The sequence below is a fragment of the Schistocerca cancellata genome, chromosome 4 (assembly GCF_023864275.1).
Source record: "Schistocerca cancellata isolate TAMUIC-IGC-003103 chromosome 4, iqSchCanc2.1, whole genome shotgun sequence".
NCBI classification, from domain to species: domain Eukaryota; kingdom Metazoa; phylum Arthropoda; class Insecta; order Orthoptera; family Acrididae; genus Schistocerca; species Schistocerca cancellata.
In genome coordinates, this window is record NC_064629.1 from 149004504 (window position 1) to 149020240 (window position 15737).

At 36.1% G+C, this 15737-nt stretch overlaps 1 protein-coding gene across 1 annotated transcript in view; it reads left to right on the forward strand.

Moving 5' to 3' along the window:
* LOC126183313 (mediator of RNA polymerase II transcription subunit 16) overlaps window positions 1-15737 on the forward strand; it is a 295961-nt gene that overhangs the window by 251605 nt on the left and 28619 nt on the right. Inside the window, exons 13-14 of the mRNA XM_049925164.1 lie at window positions 194-389; window positions 7558-7667. Coding sequence (XP_049781121.1) covers window positions 194-389; window positions 7558-7667 — 306 coding nt within the window. The remainder of the gene's footprint in view (window positions 1-193; window positions 390-7557; window positions 7668-15737) is intronic.

The following is a 15737-nucleotide window of genomic DNA, read 5'->3' on the forward strand; positions in this document are numbered from 1 at the left end:
AAACTGGAGTAATTGAACTCTAAGTAGTAATTTCATGTTGGAAGAATATATAATCAGGATCTTTAATGTTTACTGGCATCTATACTCTCCAATATTACGCAAAACCACCTAAATTCTGTTATACCATCTCTAGTTTCTCTTCTATGACACTGTATGTTTCATATTTCTACTTTATTATTGTTGTTCTTTGCAGTATGAATTATTACGTGATTACAAAGCACTAAATACACTTCGTGAACTCCTGGTGATAATTAGAATTTGGGGCCTGTTGAGACAGAGTTGCCTGCCAGTCTTTGTACGTAGTGCGGAGAATCTCGATGTTTTGGCGTTATTATTTAAATTATTGTCACGCTTGATACAGAATACGGAACCTGATGAAAATCTCATAGGTAAGTTTGCAGTTTTTCCTTACCACTTAATTATTTTTATAAGTGAAATGTGTATCCAAACTGTTTCGGAGTGGTCAGTATATGTTTGAGGTAACTGTGTCTACATTGGTGTGGCTTATTCACTATTTTCATATGTTATAACATCTTCTTTATATAATAATAATGTGTGTAACAATTTAGTCATTTTACAAAGTAGCCAAAGTTTACAAAAAAAAAAAAAAAAAAAAAAAAAAAAAAAAAAAAAAAAAATTGCTTATCATAAATCAGGTAGGAGCATTAGGTTAAACTGAGTTTTGTGAGATATATTGGAAGAGAAAGCCACCGAATCGTTTGTCCTTCAGGAAGTAGAATTATTTTATAGATTGGCCATCAAAGACAATGTAACATCATGGAATAAGCTCTTTTCTGTTCATAGTATGTGTGATGAAAAACATATTATTTTCTTATTTATATTAATTCATCTGAGAGGGGTAGGGGTACTTAGTGAAACATAACAATAATTACATGGAGGAACTTTTCTATATCCTACGCTACTCAGTATAGGCTATAGAAAAGTGTGTCTCAGAGTAAATCTTATTTTTATTTATTGTTGGTATTTAGGAATACAGTTGTGCTGATTCTGTGGTCTTTAAAATCTTAGAAGCTTCCTCTGCAGTGAACTGGCTATACTGTGGGCCTTTGTTTCTAATTTTATTGTTTTTTTAACTGTGTGTATGATTAGTTTATTTTAATCTCACATTAAAATTTCTGTGTGTTTTACGTGTGATAATGTGCAACCAAATTTTATCGTTTAGTTATTAGTTATCACCTATAAACTCATTTTTCGTGTTCATTTCTGACAGTAAGTGAAAATAAGTATGTATAAATTGCTGGTTTCAGTTTTCTTAATTGGACCACTGATTAGCACTGGCATTTTATCCTTAATGCTAATAAAATAATTTGTGAACTACTGACAAGTTAAAAGTTAGCAGATAATTCACAAAAGTAAGTTGAAATTACCTGCAAGATACGTGTTTAGTATAATTTTCATATCCATGAAATTCCTATTGTTATGTTGCCATAGGTTTTTTAAATGGGCCTTAAATTGTAGTTGATCTCATTGAAGTCATGACACCTTAGCATGAGTATTTAGAACGATTGCCAGGAAGTTCGGTCATTTTATCGCATCATATCATATCGCATCATGTGATAACAGAGGTGGTATTTCCTGTTGTAGAGGAACTTCTCTTTGAAGGAGTAACGGTGACATTTAGTTAGTGCTTTAGTGTACTACGGAAGGTTTTCTCTGTCTACTGTTCCAATTGCTTATCAAATTTAGTCAAAAGTATATTTAATAATACTTTTGTAATAGTAATTCTGAAGGACATGTGATGCTGTTTAACTGCTATAATGGACTCTGCACAACAGAAATGTGATAGTTCAGTGTCAAACACAACAGAAAAATTGAAGGAAGACGTCATGATTGTGTTATTGCTACCCATTTTGTGTGGTGTGTACTCGTTTTTTCATTGGTTCATATTGGTTCCACTTCTTTGGACTGCTTTTGCCCATGGTGACTGGAATGCCACATCATTTTTGGTTTATGAGATAGTTGCTTTTGCCATTTGGGTAGTTGTTATTGTACTCCTTCTCAACATGAAATGTTGTAAGAAAAAAGAATCTCTCAGACCACCACTAAAAAACTGTAAAGGCAGTAATTCCCATTTGGCACCAAATTTTCAGACACGAACTGCACATGTTCAGCCAAAAGATGAAAATTTATTTCATGAACCACATTTGTCTCAGTCAGGATGTGATAATGGAGACAGGCAGGTTTCAATTTCATTGTACAGCATCCCAGTGCAGCCTCAGTGTGTTACCTCTCCCTCTAGTAGTAAAAACATGCAAAAGACTGCTGATTTATTTTCTGAAAGTCCTACAGACCTAATAGACAAAACACCACAAACTAATGTTTTACCTATAAAAGAGGATGTCAAGTCTGGCTCAAGGCATAGTCCCTCACTTGTTACTGAAAGTGCTGGTGAAAATTTGCAATCAAAAGATAATGATGCAACATCCCTGAAAGATACTGTGATCCCAGATAACAATTTCAGTGAGAACCATGAGAAACATTCAAACCTTTCACGAGAGGAATCATTTGTTGGTTTGCCTGAAATGAATTCGTTTGGCAGTTACCTGCAGTTGGTGACAGTTGATACACCTTTCAGTCCTAGTGAGCAGTTCTTTCCTGACTCTGTGAAGAAGCTTGACAGTGACCAGACTGTACACTTAAATCAAAGCAAAGATGTAAATAACCTCGAAAGTGAAATTCCTCAGATGGATTCATCTGCTTCAGAGGATGCTGATACAAGAAATAATATGAAAGATATTCCAGATGATCAGCCTACTGTTTGTGGTGGTGGTGGTGGTGGCAACAGAACTAGTAATGAAAGTGGAAAGGGTGAAGAAGAAATGAAAACTGGAAAAATAAACAATGAAAAGTTAACAAAAAGTGGCGGTGATGATGATGATGATGATGTCTTTACACCAGGAGCTCCTGTACCACACAGTGAACAGAAAGGAAGTGTTGAGGAATGCTTTATAGCAGATGTCCGCAAAACTGAAAGTTTGACTTCAGAAGTGTTCATTACAGTGAATGAACCAAGTCGTCATAGAAATACAGGTGATATAATTCATGTAAATTTGCCAAGTGATGCACTACAGCATGGTGTGATGAATGACACAAATGTGTGTGAAGAAGGAAGATGGGCAGTTCTGAAATAGATGCTGAAGTACTTCAGTGGGGTGGTGAAATATTTATCTGATTGCCAGCATGTAGAGATTCCTCATATTGGTACTGTGACAGAATTAAATAATCCAGAATAAGGAGTGAGTTATACTGTTTCTAAAGTTCAGTGTTAAGTTGTTTTTAATTTGTAAGAAATGTGATGGACAAATCAGAGCCATTGCTTGATGCAGAATCTAGAGAAATATTTTTAAAAGAAATTGTTATTAATCACGTTGAGTACATGCAGTAAGTAAATAACTTTCAATACAAAATAATAGTTGTTGAATTTATCTCATAATGTGTTTTTACTTAATTACTTTGTTCAAAAGTTCTACCTTTCTGCTTGTAAATGAGTTAAAATAGTCATAAAAGTTTTGAAAAAGAAAAGTGACTATGACAAAATCAGTGGATACATGCTGTATTAAATATTAGAATGATTTAAGTTGGAACATTCTGTTTGTATTATATTTTAGCTTAGTTTGTTTTTATTTACCAAATACCAACATTTACAGAATATATTTTCACCTCATTAAATGTGTACTTAAAATGCTGTTGCCAGGTTCATTCACTGCTGTATTCTGAAAATATTTCTTTTTTATATAAAGTTTTACTTGGCAAAATCTATTGTACAGTTGACACACATAATCTTGTTATTTCCTTCATATCATTAGCTGAAGCACATTTCATAATTTAATAAATATAATCAGAAATTCACAAGCTTGTGTTTCATTTATAAATATTAAAAAAAAAAACAAACAACAAATACCTTAAATATATAGCTCAGCAAGGTGACGAACACAGTCTTGTTTGAGCAAGTTAGAATTCAGTTTATTTTGTGGAATTCCTGTGTATTTATACTTTCGTTATATCTTTAGCAAGATGGATAACTTAAATATGTGCAATGAACTAGATTGGAATTAGACAGAGCAAAGACATTATATGAGACCAATGGGCAATATTTTATTGTTTGAAACTTGTCGTGTTGAAAAAAATCTGTTACATTGATGCTTACTTTTCTGTTGTTATTGTTTATGTAGTAGCACCTTTGTTTGCAAAACACTAGTGAACTTAAGATATATTTTAGTAGTTGTTGGGAAAAGAAAAAACAGTGTTCAAAATGAACAAATTAATGAAATTTTGCAGGTATAGAGTTTCATTATTATTATTATTATTATTATTATTATTATTTTATTTATTTATTTATTTATTTTTTGGTGGATGAAACAGCAGAGCACTGCAAAATATTGTATTTTGTAAGATTTAATCATGTTGAATATATGAACTGCTGTTTTCATGGAGACAATACATGCCATTTTTGGAGTAGCACAGTAGTTCAGTTTATCTTATTCTACTTCTTGTGCTGATGTATTTTTTCAGTGTCACATTGACCCAGTGTTTATTAACACGTCTTAACATCTAATGGTATCCATCACTGAAACAACTACTAATTTAGTGTACTCAAAGATATGGCATATTATGGAATATATTGTAATCTTACTTTTTAATGCAATGTTTTGTTACTTTATTCGAGGCACATTTTGAAACCTTATGGGTTTATGTGATCATATTCTTTATTGTTATGTCTCTTACCAGATCAGTTGTACCAATGTCTCTCACTTTCTGCTGTTATCTCTTTATAGGGTGTTCAATATTCTTTACTTAGTTTTAATTGTAAATCACTTTTCCAGCTTGTGCAGTAAATTTGCAAGTGAATGTTTGCTGTATTGCATAGGACATAGTGAAGTATTTGTTTAGAGTAATGCGTTGATTGAACAATTCTGCATTAAACTTCCGAGTCCTAGCTGTTTGATTGCTTCTAAATATGTACCCTGAAAAACTGAATCTTACAAGCATTCTTTAATGGTTCTTTATTTATAATATAATTCACATTTCCAAAAGTCTCCCAGTTTATTTATCTTTTAAGGTTCCAAGGGCCCATGTGAGCCAAAGCTACTATGTCATTGAACAAATCAATACCTAAGTCACAAAAAGTTCATAAAAATGAAAAATACAAAAAAATGGTTCATGGTAGTTTGAATAAGTAAATAACACATTACAGCAAATTACTAAAAACAAGTGTGTGTAACTACTGTATAGATTAAAATTAGTTTGCCAGGAGGAAGTATTTCAACTTAGATTTGAAAATTTGGTGTTTTCTACTTGTATTATGTTCTGCTGGAAGACTATCCAAAATTAAGCTTCCATAGTAATGTATGCTTTCTGTACAGTGGTTAAGTTAGTGTTATCACAGATTAAGGTTTTTGTCTGTCTAGTGTTCGAGTGAATGCTGAATTTTCTTTTCAATGAGTCCATATTATTAATCACAAATACTGTGGAGGTATATATGCACAGGAATAATTCTGAATCATGTGAACAATGACTTGCATCAAGTGTTTGAACTGACTCTTTAGTTCAGTCTGCCTGATCTTTTGTGAAAAAAAATCTATTTTTTGGGAATACGCGAGGCTGACCCAATAAAATGATACCATAAGATATAGTAGAGCGAAAACAAGCTTTCCCGTTTTAGTGTCAGTGACACTGGAGGTTATTCCCATAATGAAGACATCAGCAAACTGTTTCTGCCTGAAAACCAAGTGAAATGACACAGTGGTAAGTCACTGGACTAGTATTCTTGAGCACACAGTTAATATCCCTGTCTCACCATTAAAAATTAGGTTTTTGTGTGGTTTCTTTAACGTACTTAAGGTACATGCTAGGATGGTTGCTTTGAAAAGGACACTGCCAATTTCCTTCCCCATCATCCTCATATATGAGCTTTTGCAAAAGCAAAAATCCTCATCATTGGCGGAATACGAAGACATAACCTCTGTGTACTTTCTGTAAGAAATACTGAATGTGATACTTCAAAGAAGGCTCCACTGATTATTGTATCATTCTGTGATACTAAGGTTTTGCTTCAACAAGAGTTCTGTTTTAGAAACTGTATATAACATGCCCCACCGTTGGACTGAAAGGTCAAATACACTTCTGTTCTGCCACTCGGTCGCTGTAAACTGCAAGATTAAGTACATTGTATGCCACTGACCACTACTAATAGTTTTTCTTGTAACTTGTCCAAACATCCTTTTATTGACAATTCATGTGGGTACTTTACATTTTTGGTGCCATATTTGTCGTAGCTTTTGATGTATTAAAATTATCTGTTGATGTACTTTTGTTTGTAAGTCATCTGGTTTTGTCCTCCAGCACCCATCAAAGAAAAACGTCAGCAGTGAAATCTTGCTCCGCAGCATGTGCATTGCTGTGTGGCAGCTTGAAGTTATTTCTCCAATTGTTGTCTGATTTTTTTTTCTATGACTCCTCCTTATTTGTGCCATGTTCTTGTAGATTCCACACCCTTTTCCATGTTTCATTGTTTATTTCCTCCCTTCTCGTGCATATTGTTTATCTATTTTCTAGCTTTCTCACTGTTTTTTATAGTGTGATTTAATAGTCTTTGTTGATTCAGTTCTTCACCTGCACTATTTGCTTTTTCTAGTCCCTTTAACAATTTCTTTCCATTTTTGATCCACATATATCCTTGTTTTCACATGTTCATCATCTATTTATCTTTGACCTACCTCTGCAACATAATTGTCAGATTTTGAAAGCATGTATATTGGTGGCATCTGATTTCACTTCAGGGGATTTCAGGTGTGCATGTTTTTTATGATACTGACATAATTTGAGTGAATGATAGAGTGACCTCAAAAACAAAATTTTGTTAGTCTGTGAACACTTTCACTCAGTTCTGTTCACGTTTTTACTCAGGTAATGCTGGAAAAGAAAATCAGCATTCTGGTTTGAGTTGCTGTATTGTTGAGTGCTGCAGAGCTGTGGAAGTATGACAGTCGAATGGCATGTTGGCTAAGACTATATTATTGTCACCTTGGACATGTTATTTCAGGGTGTATATTGCCTTGGACATGTTGTTTCAGGATGTATGATTATTTCAGTGACATAACAGTGTATTTATAAATCAGTTCCACCTTCATTTCATCATCACAAGAATACTCTCCTGAGTATTTTGGAGGAGTGGGATTCATATTCTCATTTGGCCTTCCAGATGTAGAGTTTCTGTTGTTTTCTTAAATTATTCAGGGCACAATTCCATTTGTTTGATCAGATCTTGTGATCCACATCTAATTACAACATTGATGATATGACTTCAACACCTAAACTTCCATGTAGATGGTTCCTGTGGGAGAAAAAGAGATGTGGCTTATTTCCATCCCCAATCATAGTCCAGTAAGACTTGCTGCTCCACAGCTATTGACCTTGCTACTACAGGATGCTGCTCCCTAATCTTTCTTCCTTACTTCTTGTAAGCAACCCACAGTTGTGCTCTAATAATTAACATGCGCTGTCCTCCGAGTTACAATGTGTGCGATTTTGTTTCAGATGACTGCTGCCTGTTGCCCAGTCAAGTAATGATCCCTCCATTGAACTCTCCACAGAAGCTTATAGCCATCACATCACCGTTGTTTTTCTGTCAGTCTTTACCCATACAGGTTAGTAGGAAAGACATTACAGCTTTTACTAAAATTGAAAACGCTTGTGAATGATTTGTTTGAATTTTGGTCATAGTCTTGCAGAAATAGGTGCTAATCATCATCTGCATTAGTGAACTACAAATGTACTATTTGCTTTGTCCCAGTGAGACCTTTTACATCTTAATAAAATAACTTAGCATTTTAAATTTAAAAAAAATTCAACTTATCATTGTTGAGACTAACAGTATATTATTTATAGTATTACATATAGTGTAGTAATTTACATTAACTCTCTTCAATGCATGTCTGTGAAGTAATTTTTCATGTCCAAGAAACAGAATTTAGGTTTCTTTTATTGTATCATTGCATCAGTTCCATATTTTTGAGCCTTTCTGTAGTGTGATGCTAGGTGATATGTGGGAGGAATTGATTCAGGTACTAAAAGAGAGACAGCTTTCGCTGAGCATTCATCATGATTGAACTAAATAGTTAGAAAGATGGAAATTATTTGTTTGACAATTACTGTAACTTATGTAGTAATGCAGTTTTCTTGTTGAGTTATTGTATTCCATTGTGTGTTCTCGTGATATTATAGCCATGGAATTAGTGGACTTTATTTAATTTTAATAGTAATGCTCATGTCTCTGGTGACCTTTAAAATGATTCCTTACCATTTCAGTAATAAGAATTGTTACCCCTTAAAACAAAATACTTACTGTGTGGTCAAAAGATAGACAACAGAATAAAAGTATGCAATACGCAAGGCCAATTTTTTTGACAATTTGTTATGTTGGTGTCAAAAGCAGGTAACAGAGAGTTCATTTTGTCCACATACTGTACCAATACAGCCTAACTGAAAGCCATTCTCACAAGCATTCGAGCTGTTCTATCTTATTTGAAAAACTGCAGAAATATCTTTTTGTTGCATTTGGTAAACACAAAGTGTATAAGTAAATTAATGGGTTTAGGTGTTTTAAATATCAGGAAGTATTTCTGTGTATTGATATAACATGGGATTATGTGAGTTTCTTCATTTGTTTGTTGTAGATATTCACAAATCCATGGTAATTTCAAGAGTTATTGGTATATATTGTGCTTGCAGCAGGCACCTACAGCATATTATTCCTTTATCGTTGTGATTTATTAGGTTGAGGAACAATTTCTGTGGGCATGTGAGAACTGTTTCACATAAAGTTTTGTGTTACTGGAAACAACAGCAATGTTGAAGAGGATGAATTGCTCATATTGACATATTTTATCTCAGCTGCCATATCAAGTTAGTAATAGGGAGTCGGACTGACTCTGAGTAAGTTACTTACTTTGTCAAATAAGCTGTTATGAAGTTATTGAAGCTTGTCTCTTCTATGTAAACAAAAAGCACATCCTGTCTTTTTTGTGTTTATCTATCTGATAACTGCAGTACTTGTGCAGTGTGTTGGCATGTATCAGTGAAGCAGTTGCATGAAATTTTTAGTTGCATATTGGAGTATAGCTTGCTTTGGCCAATGGCATTAATTGTGTAGCAGGCTAGAAATTATTTAATCTGGTTTGTGGACTACTGACTTTTCACATTTGAGGGGCCCAGTGGAAAAGGGAGTCATGACATTAACAAAAAGTTTTGTTCTAAAATATGCTTTTGTTTCTGAACTGTAATTGTATCAACTTATAATAATTTTTAATTTGCTTTCATGTATGTATCTCAGTGTAGAATCATTTGTAAGTGGTATTCAAAGATTTTTATATGTTTAGGCTAAATGAAATGTAGGCTATATTACGAGAGGCATTCAATAAGTAATGCAACACACCTTTTTTCTGAAAGCAAGTTAGTTTTATGCAGGAGTCCAATACACCATATTATTCCTGACTCCATTGGCTTCGTCTCGCGGTTCTAGGCGCGCAGTCTGGAGCCGCGCGACTGCTACGGTCGCAGGTTCGAATCCTGCCTCGGGCATGGATGTGTGTGATGTCCTTAGGTTAGTTAGGTTTAAGTAGTTCTAAGTTCTAGGGGACTGATGACCACAGCTGTTAAGTCCCATAGTGCTCAGAGCCATTTGAACCATTTGAATCCATTGGCTTCAAAAACATATTTTTCAATATAATATCCATTGAATGGGACAGCTTTATGCCACATAACTGGGAGGGCCTATATGCCCACATGGTACAACTCTACTAGTCTTGCTACATCAATAAGCTCCTCATCATCCACGTACTACTGCCCACAGAGTGCATCCTTCATTAGGCCAAACATATGTAAGTCGGAAGGTATGAGATCTGAACTGTGAGGTGGATGAGGAAGAAGAGTCCAATGAAGTTTTGTGAGAGGGTGCACAGAATTGCGTGAGGCCTTATGTTGTCATGGAAAAGGAGAAATTTATTTGCATTTTTTGTGGTGACGAATATGCTGAAGTTGTTTCTTCAGTTTCCTGGGGATGGCACATACATTTCAGAGTTGACTGTTGCACTGTGAGGGAGGACATCAAACGGAATGACCCTTCAGAGTCGCATAAGATTTTTGTCATAACTCTACTAGCTGAGGGTGTGGCTTTGAACTTTTTCTTTGGAGTAGAGGTGGTGTGGTGCCACCTTGTGGATTGCCATTCTGTTTCAGATTCAAAGTAATGAACCCACGTTTCGTTGCCGACGAAAAATTGTCAAGCTCAGCCTTGTTACGTGCAAGAAATTCCACATAGATAGTCCTTCGCTGCTCTTCATGGTCTTCTGTTAGGCACTGAGGAACCCATCAGGCACACAACTTTGAGTACCCAAACTGTTGTTCACCTTGAGAGAGTGATCACACGTTCCAACATTGCAGGAGTTATTACCGTGGGCAGCCAGCAGGCACGTGGGAGATCAGATGGGTTTGCATGACATTGTGATGATGACAGGTGCCTTATCCAGTGACTCACCAGCTTTTGTTCATTGCTAGGTCTCCGTAGACATTCTGCAATTGCCTGTGATCATCTTTAATGCTCTGGTTTTTCACCAAAAGAAAGTCAGTGCATTTCTGTTGCGGGTACCAGTCTGAAGGCTACGTACAGTGCCGCCACCTATCATAACTTCGTGAAACTGTTGGGGCTGAAGTGGGGGTATTCCATGATGTCTCACAACAAATTGTGCATTTTTTGAATTGAAACAGGTTGAGAAAAAAAATGTGTTGCTAATTATTGAATGTCCCTTGTACCACTTACTTTCATGATGAACATTAGACTGTAAAGGACTATGTAGAAACATTTTTTCATCACATTGTGGTATTGCTAGGGATGCTTGCTAATAATACTTAAAGGCAGAGCAGAAGAGATGAACTACTGTTGAGAGAAGAACAAGCTCCATGTCCTGATTGCTCAAAGGAAACTGTATAACATGCTTGTTATGTGCTATACCACACAGAACCATTAGACATTTGGTATGCAATGAATCACCATTACACGATTTATTAGGTGATGATTTATTGTCATGTAATTTTCAATGATAAAAAATACTGACAAAGTTAATATACTTAGTATTATATTTTGATAACTCTGCACATAACTACAATAACATCATTATTCTAGCCACTGAAACAAAACCTTTAAAAAAATCTCCTGTAAAGATTTTTGTATTTCCTTTTCTTTTTGAAACAGACTGATTTTCCAGTGGGCTCCTTTGTTAGTGTTTGATTTTGCATTTGTTCTTGTTACTTCAAAATCAATACATCTGCCCCTGCTGGAATGCATTTTGACTTGCTTTGAGGTGTAAGACAGAATGTGCATGGCACCATCATCTCTCTTTTCCATTCATTTGTTAAATAGCATGAGAGAAGAATGACACTGTAAAAGTATTCGATGGTGACTGAATCCGACATGTGTTACCCTTTGTGTTGTTGTTCCGTAAAGTCTTACCATGTAACATTTGTGGTCAATGCTACTGGTAATTCAGTAAAACTGATGCACTGCCTGGCCGTGAAGCTATTCTGTGTCTAAAATATACAGGGGTTGGACAAAAACATGGAAGCACTGTGGGAATTGCATGCTTGAACATAATTGCAGTTTTTAGCCAAGCCTGCAGCTTTTGCTGTTGTATTTGACAATGAGTGGCTCGTGTGTGATGTCCTCAACATGCTACAAGTGTCAGTCATGGTCAGAACAGTGTTCTGTATATTGCCAGTGCATCATGTTGGGGTTAATTGAATTCAAATGTGGGAAAATTGTTGATGCTTGTATGGTGGTTGCTTCTGCAACCACGGGAGCTGAAGTGCTGGATGTTTCAAGAGGTGGAGTATTGAAGGTTCCTAGTGCATATAGGAAAAGCAGAAAAACACCACGGAAGAAAGTGTGTTTGAGTGAGTGTGATGAATGGTCATTGAAAAGGATTGTGACAACAAGTAAGAGGATGACAGCTGCAAAAATCACTGCAGAACTGAGTATCACACTCGTGAACCCTGTCAGCACCAAAAAAACTTGAGGGGGTTCCATAAGCTTGGAATTGAAGGTGAGCTGGAATTCCAAAACAACTTACCAGTGATGCGAATGTTGGTGACAGGAAAAAGTTATGCTCAAGCCATAAAATTTGGACTATGGAGCACTGGAAGAATCATTTGGTCAGATGGGTGTTGTTTCACAATATTTGCAACTAATGGCTGAGTTTACATCCCAAATGTGAAGCATCACAGTGGTTCAGACATGATTTGGGTAGCCATATTGTGTTATTCCACAGTGGTCATTACTCTGCAACATCATTTTACTGCCAAGAATTATGTGACCATTTTGGCTGATCAACTGGATTCCAATGTACCTTGTTTGTTCCCCAATGGTGATGCTGTGTTCCAAGGAGACAGGGCCCCTGTTCACACATCTTGCATAGTCCATAACCAGTTTTGTGAGCACAAGGATGAACTGTTGCATATCCCCTGACCATCATAGTCACCACCTCTCAATATTATGGAGATTTGTGGTTTACATTGGAGAGAACACTGCATAATCGATATCCACCTCTGTCATCATTACCTGAACTTGCCACTATTTTGCTGGAAGAATGGTATAAGATTCCCTTGAAAACCATACAGAACCTGTGTTTTTATCTATTCTGAGACAACTGTAGTCTGTTTTGAATGCCATCAGGTTTCCTACATTGTATCAGGCATGGTAATGTGTTGTGTTTTTGGTGTTTTTGTATTTTTGTCCAACCCCTATATGTAATTTCACAGTAATTTATCCTGATCTCATACTAATGTTCTTAAACTTTGTAATTAGCTACAGAATTTTTTGTTCGTGATAATGATGTGGTTCCTGGAAAGGTAAGTGCGTACCAGCTCATTTGGTATGCCCAAGATCTGAAAGTGAGAGACATTCAGAGTAATTTTAGACAGTATTCCACATACGTGTGGATAAATGTCTGTCTAGATTCCAAGTTTTGAGTCATATGCAATTGTCAAACAATAGTATAAGGTAAGACAAACATTCACCTTATAGAGGAAGCTTTGAGCAGTGAAGGTATTGGACACATTGGCATATGTATGTGTGCTCTGAAGAATGCTAGTTTGTCAAAAGAAGAGCTAATGTGTTGAGACATCTCAAATATCTCCTTATCTGCAGCTAAACTTTTCATTTATTGGTGAGTGGTTCCCTCTTTGGATACCGTATCTTTTCAAATAACAGCCAAGATTTTGAATTTATCATGTAATATTCCTCAGGTAAATAGTTGGCATAGTCTTCAAATTTTCTGAACTCATTACCACTTATAGGATAAGCTGTGTTATGTCAAATTTAAGTGAATGACATATATGTCAGGTGATTTCCTTATCAACAGGTGTTATATTGAAACTATTAATTTCAACATGGGGTGTAATGGCATTGCTTATGTGGGTAACCTGTACTCAGATATTCATCTAAAGATAAAAAGGGAGATAATCTCTAATACTCTGGTGTCATGTTCAAGAGAACTGTAATTTGATCTGTAGTTAAATGTCTTGACCCCTCTGCATGCACTGTTGAATCTCTATAAATGTTTAATGATACCATAACAATCAGGAAAAGTTCAGCTGTAATGACATAAACAAAATCACTTTTTAAATCACAATATTCTGGGCAAGTGAACTTTCACTTTTGAAATGTTTTAACCAGTGTCCATTTAAAAATCAAACATTTAATTGGCAACAGTGTGCTAATAAACAGCAATGTGTGGCAATATTTGTCTGTGTAGATTTGATTTACATCAGGATTGGAGGACCCTCATGATGCCAGTTGAGAAGCAACTTGACTGAGTAGTAGTGGCTGCAGGACACGAAAACTAACAACAGTCGGGTGAGCGATGTGCTGAAGCCATGCCGCTCCATATGGCAACCATTGACACTGTTGGCAAGGCAAGGCACAGTGGTCAGTTGGTACTAGTAGGCCTGTCAGGGCCTGTAGGTGGAGTTTACAAGATCATTGTGCTCCAAGACATAATTTAAATCAAAATATTTGAAAATTTTAAGATCGAGAAGGATTGGGAAGGAAGTCGGCCATCCCCCTTCAAAGGAACCATCCTGGCATTTGCTGGAAGCGATTTAGGGAAATAATGGCAGGTTTGAACCATCCTCCTGAATGAGAGTCCAGTGTGCTAACCTTTTATAACTGTGTGCTGATGTAGTTTCCATCCCCTGAAAACTGTTAATGTTGTAGCATGCATTTTACAGCTATGTGTTGTATTGCCTTTCTCCAAAGAAAGCTTCCTAACCAATGTTTAGGAAACCTGTACATTTGGTTATCAGTGATGTTGTTTTTGATCATTGAAAGTCTTTGAAATTGCCTCAGGTGAATGAATGGTCTGCTTCTTAGCATCTACTGCAGGACTGCTAGATCTTGCTGTGCTTGCCGTAATGAGTATGAGAAAGCATAACTATCATATAGTGCATGCAAGGAAGTACAGCCAAAACATAAGTGTTGAAAAGTTGGTAAAACACAGTGTTTGCTATATGTCAAAGGCTGGCAATGATAGCTAAACACTGAATGTGAGTTATCTGTGGGGGTAATGAGAATGTTGTCTTTATGTGTGGTCTATATATACGAAAAAGTTAATAAAAATCATGTTGTTTAATCAGTGTGTGTTTTACAATATTCAAATAAAGTGAACACGGTGGAGGATTCAAACCTCCGATGAGGGCAGCTGCAAAAACCATGGCAAGGTGCCTCAGACCGTGCAGCTATGCCATGCGACAGTAAAGAGGAAACTACTCAAGAAAACAAGGAGGGATATGTTGTTGAAGAGAAGAAGAGAGAAGTCATTGAAAAGAACAAGAAAGAAGACATTGGTGAAGAAGAAAGGAAGAGAACACTGCAAGTATTTCATATGAATGCAACAAAAATAGATTTCAGAAGAAGCTAACCAGAAGGAATAAATGTTCATGGTTATTGATTGTGCATGTTGATGATATATTTGTAATGATGTGGCCAAGTTAACAAATGTGAAAGACAAGGGTGGTGTTGTGAAAGTCGCCAAACATGGTGGATCAACTAAGAGAGTAGGAACAGCAGATTAAAACTTTATTCTGAAGGTGATTTGCATGTTCCTAAACTTAGCCAAAATCTGATGTCTGTGAATGCTAGCTATGCAAAAGATTACACAGTTGTCTTCAATGAATATTATTTTCAAATTTATAAAGGTAAAATGCTTATTTTAGAAGGACCAAAATCAAGAAATTGGTTGTATAAAGTGACAAACCAGGAAGGCAATCATTACTGACAGAGGAAGAAAAACAAGAATGACATAAGAAGCTAAGTCATCCACACACAAGCTATACTTCAGTGAGCAAAAAACTGTCCAGTGGAGCTCCTGATTAATTCGTTAGTTAGTTCGCACATTGCCTATGGATCCTTTTGCATGATAGATCATAATGATGTGGAATGAGTCATTTTACATTCACATCTCAAATTAATTTGTACATATGATTGATTCCCCCCCACCCCCCCACCCCCTCTCCCACCCCCCCCATGAACCATGGACCTTGCCGTTGGTGGGGAGGCTTGCGTGCCTCAGCGATACAGATAGCCGTACCGAAGGTACAACCACAACGGAGGGGTATCTGTTGAGAGGCCAGACAAACATGTGGTTCCTGAAGAGGGGCAGCAGCCT